Raw genomic sequence first — 25,883 nt, 5'->3', positions numbered from 1 at the left:
ATTATGATTTTTCTACGCCAATACCGATTATTGGATGACCGAAAAAGCTGATACCGATAAATCGGACGATTTTTATATATACAGTGCCTTGCGAAAGTATTTGGCCCCCTTGAACTTTGCGACCTTTTGCCACATTTCAGGCTTCAAACATAAAGATATAAAACTGTATTTTTTTGTGAAGAATCAACAACAAGTGGGACACAATCATGAAGTGGAACGACATTTATTGGATATTTCAAACTTTTTTAACAAATCAAAAACGGAAAAATTGGGTGTGCAAAATTATTCAGCCCCCTTAAGTTAATACTTTGTAGCGCCACCTTTTGCTGCGATTACAGCTGTAAGTCGCTTGGGGTATGTCTCTATCAGTTTTGCACATCGAGAGACTGACATTTTTTCCCATTCCTCCTTGCAAAACAGCTCGAGCTCAGTGAGGTTGGATGGAGAGCATTTGTGAACAGCAGTTTTCAGTTCTTTCCACAGATTCTCGATTGGATTCAGGTCTGGACTTTGACTTGGCCATTCTAACACCTGGATATGTTTATTTTTGAACCATTCCATTGTAGATTTTGCTTTATGTTTTGGATCATTGTCTTGTTGGAAGACAAATCTCCGTCCCAGTCTCAGGTCTTTTGCAGACTCCATCAGGTTTTCTTCCAGAATGGTCCTGTATTTGGCTCCATCCATCTTCCCATCAATTTTAACCATCTTCCCTGTCCCTGCTGAAGAAAAGCAGGCCCAAACCATGATGCTGCCACCACCATGTTTGACAGTGGGGATGGTGTGTTCAGGGTGATGAGCTGTGTTGCTTTTACGCCAAACATAACGTTTTGCATTGTTGCCAAAAAGTTCAATTTTGGTTTCATCTGACCAGAGCACCTTCTTCCACATGTTTGGTGTGTCTCCCAAGTGGCTTGTGGCAAACTTTAAACAACACTTTTTATGGATATCTTTTAGAAATGGCTTTCTTCTTGCCACTCTTCCATAAAGGCCAGATTTGTGCAATATACGACTGATTGTTGTCCTATGGACAGAGTTTCCCACCTCAGCTGTAGATCTCTGCAGTTCATCCAGAGTGATCATGGGCCTCTTGGCTGCATCTCTGATCAGTCTTCTCCTTGTATGAGCTGAAAGTTTAGAGGGACGGCCAGGTCTTGGTAGATTTGCAGTGGTCTGATACTCCTTCCATTTCAATATTATCGCTTGCACAGTGCTCCTTGGGATGTTTAAAGCTTGGGAAATATGTTTGTATCCAAATCCGGCTTTAAACTTCTTCACAACAGTATCTCGGACCTGCCTGGTGTGTTTCTTGTTCTTCATGATGCTCTCTGCGCTTTTAACGGACCTCTGAGACTATCACAGTGCAGGTGCATTTATACGGAGACTTGATTACACACAGGTGGATTGTATTTATCATCATTAGTCATTTAGGTCAACATTGGATCATTCAGAGATCCTCACTGAACTTCTGGAGAGAGTTTGCTGCACTGAAAGTAAAGGGGCTGAATAATTTTGCATGCCCAATTTTTCAGTTTTTGATTTGTTAAAAAAGTTTGAAATATCCAATAAATGTCGTTCCACTTCATGATTGTGTCCCACTTGTTGTTGATTCTTCACAAAAAATACAGTTTTATATATTTATGTTTGAAGCCTGAAATGTGGCAAAAGGTCGCAAAGTTCAAGGGGGCCGAATACTTTCGCAAGGCACTGTATATATTTGTAATAATGACAATTACAACAATACTGAATGAACAATGAATGAACAAACACTTTTATTTTAACTTAATATAATACATAAATAAAATATATGTAGTCTCAAATAAATAATGATACATGTTCAATTTGGTTTAAATAATGCAAAAACACTGTTTTGGTGTAGAAGGTAATAGTGCAATATGTGCCATGTAAAAAGCTAACGTTTATGTTCCTTGCTCAGAAATGAGAACATATGAAAGCTGGTGGTTCCTTTTAACATGAGTCTTCAATATTCCCAGGTAAGAAGTTTTAGGTTGTAGTTATAACAATTATTGCATTGACTATTTCTCTCTATACCATTTGTATTTTATATACCTTTGACTATTGGATGTTCTTATAGGCACTTTAGTATTGCCAGCACTGTGCAACAAGCATTGTTAAGAGTAGTAAAGTGCTGTTTGAATGAATGCTTATGAGCCTGCTGCTGCCACCACTGCTCAGTCAGACTGCTCTATCAAATATCAAATCACAGACTTAATTATAATTAAATAATCACACAGAAATACGAGCCTTTGGTCATTAATATGGTAAAATCCAGAAACCATCATTTCGAAAAACAAAATGTTTATTCTTTCAGTGAAATACGGAACCGTTCCGTACTTTATCGGCATCCCTAAGTCTAAATATTGCTGTTACATTGCACAACCTTCAATGTTATGTCATAATTATGTCAAATTCAGGCAAACTAATCACGGCCTTTGTTAGGAAGAAATGGTCTTCACACAGTTCGCAACGAGCCAGGCGGCCCAAATAGCTGCATATACCCTGACTCTGCTTGCACTGAATGCAAGAGAAGCGGGGTGGATGGTAGCCTTGCGTTTGGCCAGTAACCGAAAGGTTGCTATATCGAATCCCTGAGCTGACAAGGTAAAAATCTGTCATTCTGCGCCTGAACAAGGCAGTTAACCCACTGTTCCTTGGCCTTCATTGTAAATAAGAATGTGTTCTTAACTGACTTGCCTAGTTAAATAAAGGTTAAGCAAAAAAGTGTCCCAGTTTCCCTAGTTAATATTGCCAATGCTAACATTAATTTATTTGAACAAAATATGCAGTTTAAGAAAATATATACTTGTGTATTGGTTTTAAGAAAGGCATTGATGTTTACGGTTAGGTACATTTGTGCAACGATTGTGCTTTTTTCGCAAATGTGCTTTTGTTAAATCATCAGGCTGTGATTCGATGATAAATTAACAAGCACCACATTGATTATATGCAACGCAGAATAACCTAGTAATATCATCAACCATGTTTAATTAACTAGTGTTTATGTGAAGATTGATTGTTTTTTATAAGATACGTTTAATGCTAGCTAGCAACTTACCTTAGCTCCTTGCAGCCACAAGGTTCTTTTGTTGCTGCGCTCGCGTGACAGGTTGTCAGCCTGCCAAGCAGTCTCCTCGTGGATTGCATTGTAATCGGCCATAATCGGCACCCAAAAAGGCTGATTACCAATTGTTATGAAAACTTGAAATCGTCCCTAATTAATCCATGCCGATTAATTTGTCGACCTCTGGTTCAGTTATTCTGCCATTGCTTCATCCAAAAGACTACAGTCGACTGCAGTTACTGCACTTTTGCTGCAGTTTCAAAACGGCAATCTTTTTTTGTAAGGGAGGTTATATTTGACTTAATATTCCATGATATACATTGTTGGCAGGATATATGGATGCAGTTCAGTGCATGATTAATATAATTCACTAATACATTTCTTGGTAGACCAAAAAATATTGCTATCAGGTTGTAAATCACAGCTGGCCTGGTACATTGTTTGCTGCCTCCATTCGGGATGCACTGTTTCAGTTTCAATGACTCAGTATTTTGTACAAAAACGGACGAATGTAACTAAGGCTGGGAATGTCAATACAACCACACTAGCAAGGGTAATGATCACAAGTCAGTCATAATGTGGCTAATATGCTAGAGTATCTATTTATGTAGCTAGCTAAAAACAAAAAGCATAATGTTAGCTAGATAGTTAGCTAGCTGCTAGGAGGATGTCATGTCATTGCAGGAGTGGGTGAGTGACTCAGTTCTGAAAGGCCCCAGAGTCTGCAACATCACTAAGCAAGGGGCACCACCAAGCAAGTGGCACCATGAAGACCAAGGAGCTCTCCAAACAGTTCAGGGACAAAGTTGTGGAGAAGTACAGATCAGGGTTGGGTTATAAAACAATATCCGAAACTTTGAACATCCCACGGAGCACCATCAAATCCATTATTCAAAAATTGAAAGAATACGGCACCACAGCAAACCTGCCGACAGAGGGCCACCCACCAAAACTCATGGACCAGGCAAGGAGGGCATTAATCAGAGAGGCAACAAATAGACCAAAGATAACCCTGAAGGTGCTGCAAAGTTCCACAGCGGAGATTAGAGTATCTGTCCATAGGACCACTTTAAGCCATACAATCCACAGAGCAAGGCTTTTCGAAAGAGTGGCCAGAAAAATGCCATTCCTTAAAGAAAAAAATAAGCAACACATTTGGTGTTTGCCAAAAGGCATGTGGGAGACTCCCCAAACATATGGAAGAAGGTACTGGTAGATGAGACTAAAATTGAGCTTTTTGGCCATCAAGGAAAACACTATGTCTGGCGCAAACCCAACACCTCTCATCACCCCGAGAACACAATGGTGGTGGGAGCATCATGCTGTGGGGATGTTTTTCATCATCAGGGACCGGGAAACTGGTCAGAATTGAAGGAATGATGAATGGCGCTAAATACAGAGAAATTCTTGAGAGAGACCTGTTTCTGTCTTCCAGAGATTTGAGACTGGGATGGAGGTTCACATTCCAGCAGGACAATGACCCTAAACATACTGCTAAAGTAACACTCGAGTGGTTTCAGGGGAAACATTTACATGTCTTCGAATGGCCTAGTCAAAGCCCATTGTTCAATCCAATTGAGAATCTGTGGTATGACTTAAAGATTGCTGTATACCAGCGGAACCCATCCAACTTGAAGGAGCTGGAGCAGTTTTGCCTTGAAGAATGGGCAAAAATCCCAGTGGCTAGATGTGCCAAGCCCAAGAGACTTGCAGCTGTAATTGCTGCAAAAGGTGGCTCTACAGAGTATTGGCTTTGGGGTGGGTGAATAGTTAGAGTTGAAGTCGTAAGTTTACATACACTTAGGTTGGAGTCATTAAAACTCGTTTTTCAACCACTCCACAAATGTCTTGTTAACATACTATAGTTTTGGCAAGTCGGTTAGAACATCTACTTTGTGCATGACACAAGTCATTTCCGAACAATTGTTTTCATTTTCAATTCAAATTCACTATAACAATTCCAGTGGGTCAGAAGTTTACATACACTAAGTTGACTGTGCCTTTAAACAGCTTGGAAAATTCCAGAAAATTATTATGTCATGGCTTTAGAAGCTTCTGATAGGCTAATTGACATAATTTGAGTCATTTGGAGGTGTACGTGTGGATGTATTTCAAGGCCTTCCTTCAAACTCAGTGCCTCTTTGCTTGACATCATGGGAAACTCAAAAGAAATCAGCCAAGACCTCAGAAATAATATTGTAGACCTCCATAAGTCTGGTTCGTACTTGGGAGCAATTTCCAAACACCTGAAGGTACCACGTTCCTCTGTACAAACAATAGTACGCAAGTATAAACACCATGGCTCCACTCAGCCGTCATACCGCTCAGGAAGGAGACGCGTTCTGTCTCCTAGAGATGAACGTTCTTTGGGTCAAAAAGTGAAAATCAATCCCATAACAACAGCAAAGGACCTTGTGAAGATGCTGGAGGAAACAGGTACAAAAGTATCTGTATCCACAGTAAAACGAGTCCTATATCGACATAAGCTAAAAGGTCGCTCCGCAAGGAAGAAGCCACTACTCCAAAACCGCCATAAAAAAGCCAGACTATGGTTTGCAACTGCACATGGGGACAAAGATTGTACTTTTTGGAGAAATGTCCTCTGGTCTGATGAAACATAAATAGAACTGTTTGGCCATAATGACCATCATTATGTTTGGAGGAAAAAAGGGGGATGCTTGCAAGCCGAAGAACACCATCCCAACCGGGGGGGTGGCAGCATCATGTTGTGGGGGTGCTTTTCTGCAGGAGGGACTGGTGCACTTCACAAAATTGATGGCATCATAAGGATGGAAATGTATGTGGATATATTAAAGCAACATCTCAAGACATCAGTCAGGAAGTTAAAGTTTGGTCGCAAATGGGTCTTCCAAATGGACAATGACCCCAAGCATACTTCTGAAGTTGTGGCAAAATGGCTTAAGAACAACAAAGTCAAGGTATTGGAGTGGCCATCACAAAGCCCTGACCTCAATCCTATAAAACATTTGTGGGCAAAACTGAAAAAGCGCGTGCGAGTAAGTAGGCCTACAAACTTGACTCAGTTACACCAGCTCTGTCAGGAGGAATGGGCCAAAATTCACCCAACTTATTGTGGGAAGCTTGTGGAAGGCTACCCGAGGCAATGCTACCAAATACTAATTGAGTGTATGTAAATTTCTGACCCACTGGGAATGTTATGAAAGAAATAAAAGCTGAAATAAATCATTTTCTCTTCTATTCTACATTTCACATTCTTAAAATAAAGTGGTGATCCTAAGACAGAGAATTTTTACCAGGATTAAATGTCAGGAATTGTGGAAAACTGAGTTGAAATATTTTTGGCAAAGTTTTAAGTTGTTTGTTTAACAATAACAAATATTTTGCAACTTCAAAGTGGTAGGCATGTTGTGTAAATCAAGTGATACAAACCCCCCAAAAATACATTTTAATTCCAGGTTGTAAGGCAACAAAATAGGAAAAATGCCAAGAGTGGAGAATACTTTCGCAAGCCACTGTTTACTCTACTTTAACTACAGTTACACTTCAGTGTACTACAGTTACACTTCAGTGTACTACAGTTACACTTCAGTGTACTACAGTTATACTGCACTCTGTCTACAATCTTTTTTCGTAAGGGAGTGTGCCAGAGCGCAGAGTAACTGATGAATTTATGAACGCGCAAGACCCGCTGAATATGACCTTGTCAGTAAACGTAGGCAAAAAAAGTAATAGTTAGTCATGAACAAGGTTCCCTCTAACCTGCAGCCAAGACTGCCGTGCAGCTCCCCCAGGACTGAGTCTAAACAGTTAATGAACACAATCATATTGAGCAAGACTCAGCCAGAACTCTACACAGACCGGTGTGGCATCACCAATCAGAGCTGTAGTAGGCCTATACACAAATAGACCATGGCCACATATGGATCTGTGCCATTTACTTAGAACTGGACTGTGTTTATAGCTGTGGTCTTAAGTAGATGCACTTGTTCTGAGATCAAAGCAAGAGCTGCATGTAGCAACGTGTGAACATTTAGTTCATATCCTTTTCTAGTTAGTGAGTTATTGGCCCAGTTATAGATCATTTGTAGTCAACAATAGGGCAGTGATTGCTTCCTATAAGAGCACTAAATGTGTACATTTCTAGATATTATGAAAAACAAGTCAGGTGAAGAGCTTTTTTTTGTCTTAAAGGGGCAGTGCTGTATGTTGAGACGGGCTTGAATAAGCCAAGTAGCCAATAGGCAGAGGGGAGCATAATTGATCTGATTCTCTGTGATAATGGTACGGGAATAATAATGCATTTTATTTTGTAAAGTGGTTTCTTGCATCAAAGAACACAACAACATGTTCATTCACCTATGTTTCTGTTTCCATATGATATGGTAAATATATCCAGTGCAAGAAACATCTACATTTAAATGGTAGTAATATTAATTCTCATATATTTCCGTTAATTCCCATATATTCCCGTTAATTCCCATATATTCCCATTAATTCCCACGGAAAGTTTCCCCCTCTAAATATTCACCAAAATGTCCAACCCTAGTGATGAGCTTTGTGGGCACAATGGTGTTGAATGCTGAGCTGTAGTCAATGAACAGCATTCTCACATAGGTGTTCCTTTTGTTCAGGTGGGAAAGGGCAGTGTGGAGTGCAATTGATATTGCATCAGAGTTGTTGATGTGATGTGAGCCATGACCAGCCTTTCAAAGCGCTTCATGGCTACCGACGTGAGTGCTACGGGACAGTAATAATTTAGGCAGGTTACCTTCGCTATCTTGGGCACAGAGACTATGGTGGTCTGTTTGAAACATGTAGGTATTACAGACTTGGCCAGGGAGAGGTTGAACATGTCAGTGAAGACACTTGCCAGTTGGTCCGCGCATTCTTTGAGTACAGCATTCTTTGAGTACACGTCCTGGTAATCCGTCTGGCCCTGTGGCTTTGTGAATGTTGACCTGTTTAAAGGTCTTGCTCACATCGGCTACAGAGAGCGTGATCACACAGTCGTCCAGAACAGTTGGTACACTCATGCATGCATCATTATTGCTTGCCTCAAAGCGAGCATAAAAGACATTTAGCTCATCTGGTAGTTTTGCGCCTTGCCACATCCGACGAGCATCAGAGACGGTGTAGTAGGATTCAATCTTAGTCCTGTATTGACGCTTTACCTGTTTGATGGTTCGTCTGAGTGTCTAGTTATGGTCATATCTAATATGATCTAACAACATGCATTTCTAATCCACCTTGTTGAAATACTTGACCTAGTCCAGGGATAACTCTCCCATATCCTCAAGTTATCATCAGTTTTAATATCCTGCCTCTCAGACCTTTCCTTTTTGAGGCCTATGAGCTGGTGTCCCAGGCTTCACCTTAGCTTGTCCCCTGGTGAATGCAGCTCTGGCAAACAAGGAGGGGACCCCAGTCAGGCAGATGAAAGCAGCATGTTTTTAGATCTGGACCATAAGAGGAAACAGACCAGGGCTATCTGTGGCTTCCTCTTGATCAATGTTCTAATGTTCCGGGCAGTGACCAAGATATGATCAGGCTGCAGTACGGTGCAGTGTTAGTGTTAGACCCCTACAGTCCTACTCAGACATTAACCCAGGCCCCACGGGAACAGTGGTGGTAATCCTTATCACAGGAGGTCACACAATACAGCCCACGAATGTAACCCAGTTCTTACATGTGGCAGAGTTCATAACAAATCACTTTTGAATGTAGCTATTAGTTAAAGAGTGTTTGTTTTCTGTTCTTTTTTACTATTTATTTAGGAACAGAATGTCCACTCCTGGGAAATACACAATTTATATTTGTCTGGTGTGTTTTCACTTTAGTAGTAATTGACAAAGCAGCACATAATGTGAGTCCTGGCTTGTGATTGTATATATGTATAATGTATAGATATCCTGCTGAGTTGGACACAGTGAAGGGGCAGATGTTCAGTGATATGATATTTTTCTGGGGGCTGCTGTGTGTGTCTGGGTGAGTGCCAGCAGTCGTTAACTGGCAGTAAGAATAAATGGGCCATGAATATATTGGAGGACAGACTCACTGAAGGTCCAGTTGGTGGCCTGTTAAAATGTTATATGGTATGGACCATAGGATGGACAGTTCACTGAGGCCTTCTCACTGTGTAGGGATAGCTCTGATCAGAACCAGCTAAATAGACAGCTAGAGCAGAGAACACAGGCCTTTGTGTATGTGTATGTTTGTGTGTGTGTGTGTACGTGTGGACATACACACATTCATGTGCTCCTGTGCATCAGAAACTGAGGGTTATTGATACCCTTCTGGACAGTGGGCTGGTCTTCTGAGCATTCAGAATCCTCTGACTAAACAAACTGGATGTTTTGAGACTGGGGTTAACTATTGGGTATTGGTGTCCAGATTTCATGTCACTCTGTCATTACGTTACAAGCTACCCCTATACACAGATATCCATCACGTGTAATTATAGCTGTGTATTCTTCCCTGCCTGCTTGGTGAGTCAGTTTGACCCTGAGCTCCAGCCCTGTAGGCCTCCTCTAACCCTGACCTGGAGCATGGGCAAGCTTGGCTAGGCCTTTGGGCCCTCAGACAGCCTGCTTTGTCTTACAGAACGTAGAGATACAGTGATTGTAGTAGAAGTAGCTGTGGTTCATCAGTAATAAAACTATGAGTAGTGGTTATAGGAGCAGATTCAGGGTCAAATTATGTTGGCTCGGTGTTCATGATATGTACAATGAACCGTTCCAATTACCTCCTGAGAGAAAAGAGTAATAAAGCAAATGTAGTCCTTTCCTTTACATTGGCAGCTTGTCCTACAGTAATATAATAGAGTGAGGCTATGTGTGACTGGTGGCTCTGACTCTATGGAGGTCCACACAGTGGACTGGATGGAAGGATATTGACATTTTACTTGGGGATCAGAGTTTACTTCAACTCACACCAACATCGGAGTAACTCATCTGGAGAAATGATAAATACTTTACCCCCATGACAGATATCAGGGGTATAGAAAAAGTAGCTTGAGTCTTCAACTTAACTCTTGATATTAAAAGGTCAGAAAATGTGCAGGACAGTAGTCCATTGCGTTTGAGTTTTCTTGTTCCACGAAGGGGTTGGGGGACACGGATGAAGGGGTTGGGGGACAATGTAGATCTAATGTGGGTTCAATGTGGATTAAGGTTACCTGTACCAGCGCTGGAGACAAGAGCATCCCACTGCTGTCGCTTGGAGTCAGGTGAGGGTATAGCCTGTGCACCAATCACCAGGCGACCCACTCATGATTTCAGAGATCACTGGGTTAATCATCGTGGGAACCTGTTTTGACACCGAGGGAGTCTTTATCATTGTTCTTGGTGATGAATAGTAATAATACATGTCTCGGCGTAGGGTTACAAACTCTCCCATAGACACATCTTGGCTTCTCCCTTCTCTCATTTTCCTTTCACAATTAGGAAATATCTTTCATTTTTGTTTAGCATACTCTAGTTAGTATCTATTTAGCATTTCCCCTCTCCATTCTGCCTTCACTGTGAGGACAGGAAAGCTTGTGACCTTGTGGGACTTGATCCATGGCAATTCAGCATTCCTTCCCATTGAGCAGAATGACACATGAGCGAGACTCTGACCCAGCTTGAAACCTGGGAGCCACTCAGGTGTGTGTCCTCAGGGGGAGGATGCAGCCCCCCAGCCCCACTCTTCCTGACCCCGTAGAAACGGACATGAAAACAGCCAGGACTTCCCCAGGGCCCCGGAGTCAGGTCCTTGATCTGCAGGTCACGTTCAGGTCACATTCTGTTCACAGGCATGAGACAGGAATGTGTTATTCCCCTGGAATTTTACTCTGAGTGGAAAATCATCCTCACCGTATATGCTTAGTAGAACTACAGAAGAGGCATTTGTTTTGATATTTGGTGAATGGGGAATATAAAGCCCAGTGTTTTGGCATTTACATGTCCAGACGTTGTAAACTAGGAGAGAAATACCAGGTCTGTAATTGGCTGGTTAGTGCTGGCGGTGGCTGAATGCACTAAAAATACATTGAAACAGGAAAACAACTCACCACCATTTCCTCTGGCAGTCCCAGAATCACTCCATGACTCTCCTCTGTTTATGGACATAGAGTGGGCTATAAAAGTATTAGTAGTGCCAAGCAAGTACCCTCCTCCTCCTCCTCCTCCCCCTTTCTTTCTCATCACCCATTCATCCGTTCTTTCACAGCACTGTAGCATTCCATCAATGGTATGAAGAAAGAAAAGCAGTCCTGTTGAAGACAGTTATATTACTTTCCAGTCATCAATATCCTGATTGTACTATATTTGTATGACCTTTGGAGGTTCACTTTTCCAGCTAAAGATAGATTGGGTTTCTGTCAGTACCTGATCCGGATCTGAGTCCGTGTGTGTATACAGTGAAGTGGAAGAGAATACATGTGGTCAGTTGAATGACAGCTCTGATAGGCTGTGTAAGGGATATAGATGAGATGGAAACATGGTTGCTTTTTAAGGGCGCATTGCATTGCCATTATGTGATTGGCAGACTATCTGGTTGTCTGGTTTCTATTGGCTGAAATTCTGAATTTCTCTCATCTGACCAGTGTGCTTTATTCATGTGCTGATGAAGGCGCTGGCAGGGGTTTTATGGTTACCAAGATGGTGTCTTGAAAGCTTGTGGTTACATTCAAACTATGACTATATATTTGAAACACATCTCAGAGAGTTGAGTTACATGTACATGAAAACTCACAGTAAGGTTGGTAAGTCAAACTAGACATATTAGGCTAATATCATAAATAATTGTTTAAACAAATCTGATGTGCCACATTGGATTACAGAGAGAGTCAGTTTTCTTACATTGGAGATTGAATATGTTGCCTAAAGATGGAAACTGGTCTGATAAGTGTTGTCATGACTTTCTGTAAGCTTTAAAGCAGCTCTTCCAAACCTCACAAACCAGACCCAAACTCATCCCTGGAAGACATTGGAGTTAAACTCTATCTGACATGAAATGAAAGAGAAAGCTTTTGTTCTACTTTTGTGGTTGAGGGAAGTTAGTTAATCACTGGCTCTACCAAGTGACTAGCTGGTGTTCTGGCAGTTCTTGCATGTCCCGTTAGGGGGAGAACATAATGATGGATGTTGTGTGTAATTTTCCAATTTAGTTCAACAAAAGGAAACACTTAACCCATCAGATATTTTCTAATTTCAAGGATAACAACAAACACTGCTTTCATTTCTTGTAGGTTATTTCTCACTCTTCAATCTTATTTCCTCAGCAATCATGATGCTAATGAATTCATGGTTATTTGTCATGACTGTGGCTCTATCATTTAGAAGCATTGTCTCCTACAGTATTGTACTCTATTGATGTTTCTGTAACATTGGTAACATTAAGTATGCTACTGTGAGACTGATCCGTCTGTCTGTCCTTGTCAGATGTTAATGAGTGTGAGGAGACTAACGGAGGCTGTGAGGCTCTGTGCTGCAACACCATCGGCAGCTTCTACTGCAGTTGTCCCTCTGGTCAGCAGCTGAAGGACGACGGCAAGACCTGCCAAGGTAAGTCCTCCTCACCTCCTCTACCCCCACCACTACCAGCACTACTAATACCACCACTACCACCATCAGTACCACTACCACCACCATCACTACCACCATCACCTCCAGTACTCCATCACCACTACCAATACTACTATCATCAATACTAACACCACCACTACCACCATCACTGCTACTACCACCATCACCACCACTACCACATCACCACTACCAATACTACTAATACCACCACTACCACCATCACCATCAGCACTACTAATACCACCATTACCACCACCACCTTCAGTACCACCATCACCACTCCTACCATCATCACCACTACCAATACTACCACCACTATCAGTATAACCATCACTACCACCATCACCACTCCAATACTACTATCATCAATACCATCACACTACCACCATCATCCACCACTACCACCATCACCATACCACCATCATCACCACTACCAATCACCACTACCAATACTACTATCATCAATACTAACACCACCACTACCACCATCACCACCACTACCACCATCACCGCTACTACCACCATCACCACCACTGCCACCATCACCTCCAGTACCACCATCACCACTACTACCATCATCATCACTACCAATACTACTACCATCAATACTAACACCCCCACTACCACCATCACCACCACTACCAATACTACTAATACCACCACCATCACTACCAGCACTACTAATACCACCACTACCACCATCACTACCACTACCACCACCACCTCCAGTATGACCATCACCACTACTACCATCATCACCACTACCACTACTACTATCATCAATACTAACACCACCACTACCACCATCACCACCACTACCACCATCACCACCATCACCTCCAATACCACCATCACCACAACTACCATCATCACCACCACTACCACCATCACTACCACCTTCACCTCCAGTACCACCATCACCACTACTACCATCATCACCACCACTACCACCATCACCTCCAGTACCACCATCACCACCACTACCACCATCACCACCACTACCACCATCACCTCCAGTACCACCATCACCACTACCAATACTACTATAATCAATACTAACACCACCACTACCACCATCACTGCTACTGCCACCATCACCACTACCACCACATCACCACTACCATCATCAATACTAACACCACTACTACCACCATCGTCACTACTATAATCAATACCATCGACACTACCACCACCATCACCACTACTGCTATCACCACCACTACCTCCACCATCACTACCACTACCATTACTACCACTACCATAACCACTACCATCATCACCACCACTACTACCACCACCATCACTACCAACACCATCACCACCACTACCACCACTACCACCACCATCACCACTACTACTATCACCACCACTCCCTCCACCATCACTACCACAACCATCACTACCACTACCATAACCACTACCATCACCACTACTACTATCACCACCACTCCCTCCACCATCACTACCACTACCATAACCACTACCACCATCACTACCATCACCATTACCACCACTACCACCATCACCACCACTACCACCAACACCGCCACTACCACTACCACCATCAACACCACTGCCTCCAAAGGAAAGAAAGAAAGCAAATACTGCTTGAACCCAAGTCTAATAGACAAATAAGCCACACAGATCTAAAATTCCACTTTTTTGTTTTTGTTTTTGCTCAGCTTGATGTTTTCCATTGGAGAATGTCTGTAATTCGTTGAATACATGGCAGTGATAAGTTCAACATGTAGCTATACCCAGCCCTGAGGAGAAGCCTGTTTGGAATGATGTGCAGCGTGAATGCTAACTGAAGGAGCCAATAATGATACACTTTTTGAAAAAACTTGTGCTATCTAGAACCTAAAAGGGTTATTTGGCTGTCGCCATAGGATAATCCTTTGAAGAACCATTTTTGGTTCCAGGTAGAACCCTTTTGGGTTTCACGTAGGACCCTTTCCACAGAGGGTTCTACATGGAACCATAAACAGCTCATCAATGGGGACTGCTGAATAACCATTTTTGAAATGTTTTTGAAAGACTTTATGTTTTGGTTATTAAGACTGCTAATAGGCATGTTATCACAGCTGTGGGTAATACCACTCTCTATGGACATCTGCTCTGATGTCTAATGGACAAAAACATATCAGCTCATTAATAAGTTCATAATATTTACTGAACCTAAAAAAAAACCTAAAAAGCCTGCTTTCAGTGCCTGTATGGACAGCACTGTAATGGATGTAGGAAGATACAGTATGTGTATGGTATGTCTAACAGCATAGGGATGGTGAGTGCATTCCTACTGTATGACTGACAGTCTCTGTAGACGGTGCTGAGCTGTCTGAGATGTGGCAGGCCTACAGGCCTGTCCATCTCAACTAAAAACCCAGAAGTAATACCTCAACTTGTGAGGATAACAGCACTAAGACTTTTTCTAAAATGTTTTATGAGATTGGAGAACACATTAGGAAGGATCTTAGACCATTCCTCCATACGGAGTCTTTCCAGATCCTTGATATCCTTCCACTTATGGACTGCCCTCTTCAAAACAAACAAACAAACAAACAAGCCACAGGTTTTCAATGGGGTTCAAGTTTGGAGACTGAGATGGCAATTGGCAAATTATGATTTTGGCAAACCATTTCATTGTGGATTTTACGTGTGCTTGGGGATATTGTCTTGATGGAAGATCCACTTGCGGCCAAGTTTCAGCCTCTTGGCAGAGGCAACCAGGTTTTTGGCAAAAATGTCCTGGTACTGAGTAAAGTTCAAGACGCTGTTGACTTTAACAAGGGCCCCAGGACCAGTGGAAGCAAAAATGTAGCCCAATAACATCAAAGATCCACCACCATGTTTTACTGTAAGTCTTTTTCTCATTTAGGGCCCAATCCCACCACTGGTGTGCGTGGCCCAAGAGCTCTATTGTCATGTTATCCAACAAAGGTAAACACCTGGATTTGCTAAACGACATTTGCACTTTGATTGGAACGGGTGCTATGGTCAGATGACATGAAAATAGAGCTGTTTGGCCACGCACACCAGTGGTGGGATTGGGGTCTAAATGAGAATGTTTAAGTAGAAAATAACCCCATACCAGATTCAGAGTTCTTTATATGAGCCATTTTTGTACAAATCGTGACAATTGTTTTTGACCACGTTCATGCATTATTTTTCAACCCAATGAAGACCTGTCATGGTTCAGCCTCCACTGTTTAAATGTATGTGTTGGCAAGGGATGAGAGACTGCACTGAGCTCCTGAGTAGATGGGGTCATTCTTTTCTCCGATGTTTGGTTTCGAAATATAAAATTGTACCCTTGGCACAGATCTGGCTATATTGTACTTTGGCAGTTATTTCTTACATTTCTATATCAAAAGAAAAGTTGAGCTATTTTATAATAAATCTTCTTTTCACATTCCTTCTAGTACCTGCATGCCATATCCCATAAATCAATCACATTTTTTTTTTTACATACATCAGCCTTTGAAGTGGCAGGGAAAGCATTGCCAACTATAGTCCTAAATCACTATCATTTTAAATATTGGCTTTTTAACACTCACAATAATGTAATTTCTGTCAAATACGATATCATTATTCCAATGGTACATTATAGTAGCATGTGTGATCATAGGCTTGAGCATATGGGCTACTTGGAGGAGAGTGTGGAGGAGAGGAGGAGGAGGAGGAGGAGGGGGAGGGCCTTAAATGTCCAGGACATGGGAGACAGACATGGTGGAGGAGGCAGGCAGACTGAGAGAGGGAGAGACTAAAAAGAGAGAGATATAGAGTGGGGAGAAATCAGAGGGAGCAAGAAGTTGTTCTGCCTTTACACAAGATGTGACTGAAATGAAAAATCAAAGCAGGGTTTAGATATTTTGTATATTCATGTCTTGTTTTAACATATCTCAAACAGTATTGTAGTTGTCGTTTTGGCCATAAATACATTTTTTCTATCTGTGAGAATATATAGTAGGCTAGTTCTTGGAAATGGCATTGTCAGGATGGTTGATGCTCCTCGTGGGGTGTTTTGGGGCTCAAATATATCCAGTCTTGGGTGCTAACAATCTGTACCACCGCTATCATAGAAGGATTTGCTATATGCCTGACTGCTTCCATGGATATAATGGCTACAATGGGTACAACAAGGGATATCATGGGCCAGGTGAGTGCTACAGTACACTCCACACTTCTGTTGTTATATTTACCCTTGCATGGGCAATACTGCCTATAAATGAAATCTCAGTGGGTTTATGGCATATATGGAAAAGCCTGTTACACTATTGTTGGTTTTGAGTAATTTTAACTGAATGAAAATATACCTTATGATTAAGAGGTCATCTGGGTCAAGCTTTCCCCTATATAATATTTTCATCCAGATCATTAGACCAAGCCTGAACAACTCTTCCCATCACTTTCAGTTGGATGACAGGTGTCCTATCGTGCACTCTAGTAGGATCGTGTTTTATGTTATGTCAGCAATGCAGAGGAAGTCTCAGTGTTATCAGTCTACTCCTACTATGGAGATGGACTGGTGCCCTTGTGTGTAGCCCGGTACTGCCCACATAACTCCAGTAGAAGTGGAGGCTTCCACTTATCAGTGGAGAAATAAGAAGTCTTTACATGAAATATGCATGTAGAAACCCATGTTTAGTAATGCTAACATAAATATGACATGACTCCAGTTGTAAACTTAACAGGTCTTGTCACTATAAAAAAATACTAAACACTTTCAGTTTGAGAGTTACTAAGTTTGAGAGTTACTTCAGTGCAGCTCTGGAAGATAGTCAAACTCTGGTTTATGTGAATGGGTTCCAATATCTTACATGCAGTACATCGTCCTATATCTGGCTGCATGAGTCAGGTGCATCCTAATTTGTATTCAAACCACACAACTGAGAATCAGCTAGAAATCCATGTAGATGTCATGCTTGCAGCAGCCATAAATACCAAAGCTAAACTATTTTTCCATGAATAGTGAAAACTGGCCTAATGGCTCCTGGCCTTATGGCTGCTGTAAGCCTGTGGCTGCTGAGGCTTTGGGACCATGCTCTGTGGAATCATGTTCTAGACATGGAAACCAGCCTAGAGGGCTTTTACAGTATGCCATGGTCCACAGGGAAACCAGCCTAGAGGGCTTTTACAGTATGCCATGGTCCACAGGGAAACCAGCCTAGAGGGCTTTTACAGTATGCCATGGTCCACAGGGAAACCAGCCTAGAGGGCTTTTACAGTATGCCATGGTTCACAGGGAAACCAGCCTAGAGGGCTTTTACAGTATGCCATGGTCCACAGGGAAACCAGCCTAGAGGGCTTTTACAGTATGCCATGGTCCACAGGGAAACCAGCCTAGAGGGCTTTTACAGTATGCCATGGTCCACAGGGAAACCAGCCTAGAGGGCTTTTACAGTATGCCATGGGCCACAGGGGAACCAGCCTAGAGGGCTTTTACAGTATGCCATGGTCCACAGGGAAACCAGCCTAGAGGGCTTTTACAGTATGCCATGGTCCACAGGGAAACCAGCCTAGAGGGCTTTTACAGTATGCCATGGTCCACAGGGAAACCAGCCTAGAGGGCTTTTACAGTATGCCATGGTCCACAGGGAAACCAGCCTAGAGGGCTTTTACAGTATGCCATGGTCCACAGGCAAACCAGCCTAGAGGGCTTTTACAGTATGCCATGGTTCACAGGGAAACAGCGCCACATCTTTGGAGTGATTTCATTAAAAACCAAACACAAACATGCTGCATGGACAGAAAAGAGAGAACCCATCTGCCTGCCAGCTTTCCTGGATGGAACTGAGCTGAAGTTTGGCAGCAGTTTGGAGCTAAATTGGTATAATGTGTAGAGGATGTACTCTGTCCCAAAACACCATCTTAAAAGATGCCTCCAATGCGAGTGAATGGGTTCATCTATAGACAGAACTAGAGATGAGGAATACTGGTGGTGTAGGATGTACAGTACAGTAAGGATTGAAATGGTTGCATGCTTCTCTAACCAACGGCACAGTGGACACTATGGCTTGGCTAAGTGTTTCTGACTATACAGTATTTAAATCTGTTCTGTTGGGGTTACAAGCAGCAAGGCCAAAAATAAATATTCATAAAATCTCCCCCTCCATTGTGTAGGTATTGTAACCCCCAGGGGAGGGCTTCTGTTCCCTCCCAGAATCCACTGTGATACATTTAGTTCTGGATGTGGTCACAGGTTGTTAATGTCTATCAGGCTGCTTTCATGTCAGATAGATATCGTTGGGGTGCCGTGTAATGACGGCAATGGAGCTCAGCTGTGCCAGTCCAGATCCCACATAGCGTGCCACCAGCCACCAGGGCTCTGGAAGGGGAGGGGGTTCTCTGGGCTCTCTCCTTCTGGTACTGTGCCTCTGGAACTCATTTCCCCCTCCATGGCTCCAAGTGCATGAAAAGAGAAAGATTGATCATGTTAGGCACAGTTAAGTCACCACTGAAAAAAGGGGATGTGCCAGCATGACAGTGTAATGACATTAGCACACAATGACTACATTATTGTTCCAATTGAGGAGTTTATTATTGTTATGAGGGTTTTTATGTGTGATGAATGTTTATTATTGCTGAATATTACAAAGGATTTGGGATTTGCCTTCAATAACTTGAGTAGTGCATAACACATGACTTCACAATTGCATATTGTTCACAATGCAAAGCACAACACAATGACATAATTAAGTGATAATGCCCTCGAAGACAGTGTTTGGAGGATATAATGGCACGGGTGTTTTTAGGCCCAAGACAAAGTCGAAGCCCGGCAAACTGTGCTGATATATCCTCCAAACACCAGCTTCGAGGGCATTATCACTTTTATACAACGGGTTACCAACATATTCAAATAATGATTTATATATTTTCTATTTTCATATTTTGATGAATTCATTCATATTATTTTTATTTAGTTAATTTATTCATCCTTCCACAAGATATAGTCCTGACAAAAATCTAGGGTTGCTACCCACGCTGGCTGGTTGTTCGTTCTATCGGTTCGGTTGCCAGAGTTGCGACTCAGTCATTAAGTCTCTTTTTTCTGTGTATATGGATGGTACCCAGTTGTTTGTTCTAAATGTTCTATTGCCATACTGGCTGGCAACGTTCTTGTCCATTTCTTGTTAGCTAGCCAACTACGGCTAACTTATAGTCACGTCAAACAGTGCAGCCAGAATAACAACAAAGTAGCTGCATTTGCATTTGTTTGAGCTGGTTTCTGGTGACATTTATTTGGATACATCAATAGAATACACCTGGCATAGAAAATGTCCTCTGTTGGTCAGAGGAGCTAGCCAACATCACAGCTAACACAATCACCTCAAACTGAAGCTGGGAAGACTGCAAACTAGCGGCACTTCGTTTCATTTGACATTTCTTTGTGTATATCCATAACAATTATGTTGACTCATGATTTCGACTGGCTGAGAAAAGCTGCCTACCTGTCTGTTTCATCCCGACACCTTCATTTCTTTGGGACAGCTGGAAATCAAATTTCAATTCTGAAACCATTTTTATTTTATTTTTTTGCCTTTATTTAACTAGGCAAGTCAGTTAAGAACAAATTCTTATTTACAATGACGGCCTACACCAGCCAAACCTGAATGATGCTGGGCCAATTGTGCACCTCCCTATGGGACTCCCAATCACAGCCAGTTGTGATACAGCCTGGATTTGAACCAGGGTGTCTGTAGTGACGCATCAAGCACTGAGAAGCAGTGCCTTAGACTGCAGCGCCACTCAGGAGCCAACAACGTTGCAAATGTCAGAGAGACAGACTGCAAGGTTTATACAAATCTTCGCTATTTAAAACCAATTGCAAAAAAAGAAAATGGAAGATAATGTCTAGATGCTTTTTATAGTGGAGATAAAGTTTATAAATTGTCTGGCTGGGCTGATGAGACAGTGGATTGCGCTGTCAGATGGAACAGAGTAGATAGGCATTTCAACGTCATAACTAGCCAGTGGTAACTTGTGGAATAGACAGCAGCTGGAATTATTATTATTATATTTATATTTTTTAACCTTTATTTAACTAGGCAAGTCAGTTAAGAACAAATTCTTATTTTACAATGACGGCCTACCGGGGAACAGTGGGTTAACTGCCTTGTTCAGGGGCAGAATGACAGATTTTTACTTTGTCAGCTCAGGGATTCGATCCAGCAACCCCAGTGCAGTTTTAACCAATCAGCATCCAGGATTAGACCCATTGTATAATAAGAAGTAAACAATGGGAAGAGGATGATATTATAGAAACTTGTCTACTAAGTCTTCCCTATCTTTCCTCTTGTTTAAAAAACACATTTTTTCACAGAGGTTAAGCTGAATTCTTCAAATAGTTTCTTCTTGAAGATAAATTCTCTGTGAGGGGACTTACTGAACTCCTCTGAGCAGCACATAACTCACTCTGCCTTAGTTATTTAAACTGGCCCCAACCATCAGTCATTTAATGGTGTGTTACTTATTGTACAGACAGTCAGATTAGCCGGAAGCTGTTCACATCATAGTGATTCACAAGCCTAATATAAGGACTCTATGAAACTTCCGACATACTGAATGTTACCAGTCAAAACAGAATGGTTCACCTCTGATCTCACTGGGGGTCAGTTATGGCTGGCCTACGATTATTTGTTAACCCCTTGCATGAGCGGTAAACTGGAAATGAGTTTTTAACATTTTGAAATTACATTGCAGAAAGGACAAGTAGTATTTTATTCTCCTGTTAAGTCTCCCTGATAAAGAACATCTGTCTTAATTTGTTTATAATCTCAGCGTTTGGTTTGGTGGAATGTCTATGTTTTGTGTACTTCGATTTGGGTTTTCAAATGCTCCTGTGACATGTCCCTGAGACTGATAGAGAGAGTACAGGAATTTTAATTTGGATTTAACTGTTCAGTAGTTGTTACCACATGGAGGATTTGTTTGTTCGGGCACTGGTGCACTGGCGGAGTACTTGTACCCTCATCCATCTTACTCCTTCCTCTTGGAGGGTGGCAGGTAACCTTGCGGTTAAGTGCATTGGGCCAGTAACCGAAAGGTTCCTGGTTTGAATCCCTGAGCTGACTAGGGGAAATAATCTGTCGATGTGCCCTTGAGCAAGGCACTTAACTAGGGCTGGGACGATACCAGTATTGCAAAAATGTTTCCATGTCAAAATTAAAACACGAACACAGGCTGTTTTCCTGAAGAAGTTAAATCCGTTTTGTGTTTTATTTCCTTGCCATGATACTAACGAGTATCGAGATACTGGTATCGTACCGGCCCTACACTTAACCCTAAATGCTCTTGTAAGTCGCTCTGGATAAGAGAGTCTATAAAATGCCAAATGAAAAATGTAGGAGCGTATCTTTCTCCTAAAGCTGAGTCTAAATTCCTGTCTCAGCACATGGAAGCTTTCTGGAGCTGATTCTTCAGTGGTACCTTTCTGATGAGACAACCTTTAGGACAATTGCTATAAATTCCCTTCCTCGCTCTGTGTGTGTGTGTGGTGCGTGGCCCTGCAGATATTGATGAGTGCCAGGTCTATAACGGGGGCTGCCAGCACAGATGCGTGAACACCAGGGGCTCCTATCACTGTGAATGCAACCCAGGCTCTCGACTCCATGTGGATGGACGCACCTGCATCGGTGAGTAACAACAGCACCCAGTGGACAATTAACCTGATAACCTTATGTTATACAACATCATCATGATATACAAACCACAAACATATTGTGTCATTCTAGTCAGTGGAAGCTTTTGGAAAACCCAGAGCCAGGTAGGAGTTAGTATAGGCCTGAGGAACTAGAGTATAGAAAGGTCTCAGTTTAGTTGAAAAGCCAATACTTCTCTACATTTCATTCTGTCAGTGTGGTATTTAAAGTCTTAGGCAATCTCATAGAGGCCGCTGGCCTAACTCTATGTGAGATCCACTTACTCTCCAGCTCTCCCGCCTGTGTGTTTACGTTGTACCTGTAACTTGTCTCTATCATCGCCGAGATGCACGACTCAGTGTACAGCCCTAAGGCTTTTAAAAACAGCTGTTAGCACATGAGTATAAACTCAATCTCAATGCACACAGCAAGGAATGTACACAGGGCGCCTTCTCTGACATTGAGAATGGAAATGTATGCTGCTTTTCTTGGCTTTGGCAGAATGGATATGATATGAGTATAGGAATGAAACAGGATAGATAGGGGAACCCTAGTGTCACTGAGTTATGTGATGGCTGCAGTGTGGAGCACAGGGGATGATGACTGATTGCACTAATAATCACAATGCACATGTGGACTGTCTCAGGGGTGATGCTTATCTGTGAGTCTGCATAACTTTCTCCTGACAGAGGTCTGGGAGCTGTGCTCTACCACTGGATGGGATGGATACTGTACATCCCTCTCTTGCACGAAAGAGAGAGAGAGGAGAGGAAAGGAACCCCAGATGTCTTCCCATATCAATTCAACATATCAGTCATTTTGTTATATCCAGTTCATGGCATTCCAGGAGAGGTCCACCTAATCAAGCAGATGGATGCATAATGTGTCCAGCCAGTGTAGTTGATGGAGGGAACTAAGAGTTTCAGATGGTGGATAGGCTCTGGTCTGTCCCTCACTTTATCAAAACACCATTAAACAACACCTGCTGTTAAAACCTCTACTTAATGTTCTCCCAGAGAACCAGGTCAAGCAGAGACATGCTATGGCTGCATGGGAGAGACAAAGAGATGTAGAAAGCAGAGATCAGTCAGTGAGCTGGCTCTGGCTTCAACTCATCATCTCAGAGTTTCCTTCACCACTGAGGACCTTCCTTCCGCTGTCTGTGTGATTATTGGCCCTTCAGGCCTGTTGATGGCTCTTTACTGGGTCAAAGTAGAACAAACCACTGAGGTGTTTAGCACACTTCTGAGCTTGCAGCCTTTCAGAAAGAGCAAAGGATGCAGAGTAAAAGGTAGAAGGGTTACTGTGAAAATGGAATGGTTCTCCTCCAAACAATATCACAAAAATGTATTGTATCCGTCTGTCTGTGTCCAGCTGTCCAATCATGTGGCATCAGTAATGGAGGATGTGAGCATTTCTGTGTACAGCAGTCCCCTACTGCCTTCCGCTGCCGCTGTAGAGCCAACTACGTGCTTGCTGACGATGGAAAGCACTGCAAATGTGAGTGTACCCATCCTCTGGTCTTTCTACACTACTATGCACCCAACAGCACTCACATACTAACTCACAGATGAATAATCTATCTGAGCACTTGCCAATTACTGAAATTCCCTCCATGTGAAAATAACATTTCAACCAATTAAATACAAATTAGAAATAAGCTCCCACGTCACATTTAATGGCGTTTCCTTTCACTCTCCCAGTGTATCGTTGGATCTCAGGTCTGACATGGGAAACTGCAGAGGAAGTATGTTTAGTAGAAAGACTGCATAGCGGGCAAGTTGACAGAGTGTGATGTCACATTTTATTGTAAACATATGGTTTTCTCTTTTTCAACACAAATATAGGCTACATTACTGATCGTGAATGCATACGGTCTTTGGCTGAAGTAACCACAAGTGCAGAGAGAGAGAGCAGCTTTCTGTGCATGTTGAGTGACAGGCAGCTAAGAGAGAAAGCAGCCTGATACAGACATGAAACTAACTGTGGATAACCATGCTTGCAGGAGCTTTAAGCTGTAACTATACAATTGCAACATGTCTAAGTAATGGATAGATGGAGAGGGGAGAGTGTAGGCATGATAAAAGCACGACAGCATCTAGAGAGTTGAGGGAAGGGTATTTGTGAATCCAAGGTGTCCTTTTGAAGGGTTTGTCATAACACTATAGATTCATAGCTACCAATAGTTCATGTCCAACAAAATGTCGGAGGAAGGGTAAGTTGGACTTGATGAGACGTTAAATTAGTGTGAATACGACCCTGATTTGAAGTGTTCACTCATCTTTCCTGTTTTCTCAACATTATGATGTTGTTTATCATAATGCTCTGACAGCCCAAGGCCCCCTCTCTCTCTCTCTCTCTCTCTCTCTCTCTCTCTCTCTCTCTCTCTCTCTCTCTCTCAGCGCTGAGGTGGACTAGTTTTCTCTGAGGGAAGGAAGATTATAATTTTAGAATAATTACTGTCTTTTAGATGCTTTTACGTTGTAATGGTTGGCCAGGACCAGCTTCCTCTAATTTCTGCAGTGCTGAAGCTTCTCACTCCAGCTGCTGTAGTGTACAGGACAGGCAGACACAAGTTAAACGCACTTAAATGTGCAGAAAAATACTCAGCCCAGTGTAGAGTTGGGACCTTTGTCTAGAGTAGTTGTATCAGTGTGTATTCAAAGTAAACTGCATTTTAGATAAATGTCCTCCCCCTTCCCACTGATTTTTTAAATTGAACCTTTATGTAACTAGGCAAGTCAGTTAAGAACAAATTCTTATTTACAATGACTGCCTACTTCGGCCCAGCCCGGACGACACTGGGCCAATTGTGCGCCGCCTTTCAATTATATTTGTTAGAAATGTAAAATATTTTTCAAGATAAAGTGCTGTCAACATTAAACATTGTGCGTCTCCTATGTTAAAGTGGGGAATCCATGTCATGATAAGAATGGTGGCTGCCAGCAAGACTGTCTTGTTGATGGTGACAAGACCAACTGTGACTGTAGAAATGGGTACAAGCTGGCAGAGGACAGGAAGACCTGTGAGGGTAAGATGTCCACCTGTTGACTACTGCACTACTGTTCATACAGTGTCAATCATGTCTCTGTATTTAAGTTCTAGAATAGATCCGTATATATTCTTTGTTTATCTGTTGCAGATATTGATGAGTGTGAGTCTGAACAGACGGGATGTGCTCATGGCTGCCACAACATCCCGGGCTCCTTCGCCTGTGTGTGTGACACTGCCTACGAGCTGGGAGCAGACGGACGCCAGTGCTACCGTGAGTTTGGCTCCTATAATCATCATCATCTCTTTTGCCTGTTTGAAATGATCTGAAATGTACAAAATGTTTCAATCAGAAGTAATGGGAGAGTCATCTCGTGTTTCTGTGACAGGGATTGAGATGGAGATCGTCAACAGCTGTGAGAGCAACAACGGAGGCTGCTCCCATCACTGCCAGCACTCCACTGGTGGCCCTGTCTGCAGCTGTAACCAGGGTTACCGACTGGAGGATGACCTCAGGACCTGTGTCGGTCAGTCTAGAGACTAACCTTTATCATTCAGAGATTAACCTTCCCCATTCAGCTCAGCTAAGATCAGTCTAGAGACTAACCTTTATCATTCAGA

At 42.3% G+C, this 25,883-nt stretch overlaps 1 protein-coding gene across 2 annotated transcripts in view; it reads left to right on the top strand.

Annotated features, from left to right (window-relative positions):
* The window catches only part of LOC115142332 (multiple epidermal growth factor-like domains protein 6), a 98,184-nt gene that overhangs the window by 50,257 nt on the left and 22,044 nt on the right, over window positions 1-25,883 (top strand). Inside the window, exons 5-10 of one of the 2 annotated variants that reach the window (XM_029681734.2) lie at window positions 12,487-12,609; window positions 22,143-22,265; window positions 23,646-23,771; window positions 25,180-25,302; window positions 25,414-25,536; window positions 25,652-25,789. In XM_029681734.2, coding sequence (XP_029537594.2) covers window positions 12,487-12,609; window positions 22,143-22,265; window positions 23,646-23,771; window positions 25,180-25,302; window positions 25,414-25,536; window positions 25,652-25,789 — 756 coding nt within the window. Of the gene's footprint in view, window positions 1-12,486; window positions 12,610-16,423; window positions 16,790-22,142; window positions 22,266-23,645; window positions 23,772-25,179; window positions 25,303-25,413; window positions 25,537-25,651; window positions 25,790-25,883 lie in introns of those variants that run through there. The other variant, XM_065001872.1, reaches the window with a different exon arrangement.

Source organism: Oncorhynchus nerka, linkage group LG15 (assembly GCF_034236695.1).
Source record: "Oncorhynchus nerka isolate Pitt River linkage group LG15, Oner_Uvic_2.0, whole genome shotgun sequence".
NCBI classification, from domain to species: domain Eukaryota; kingdom Metazoa; phylum Chordata; class Actinopteri; order Salmoniformes; family Salmonidae; genus Oncorhynchus; species Oncorhynchus nerka.
This window is presented reverse-complemented; position numbering and strand designations above follow the sequence as displayed.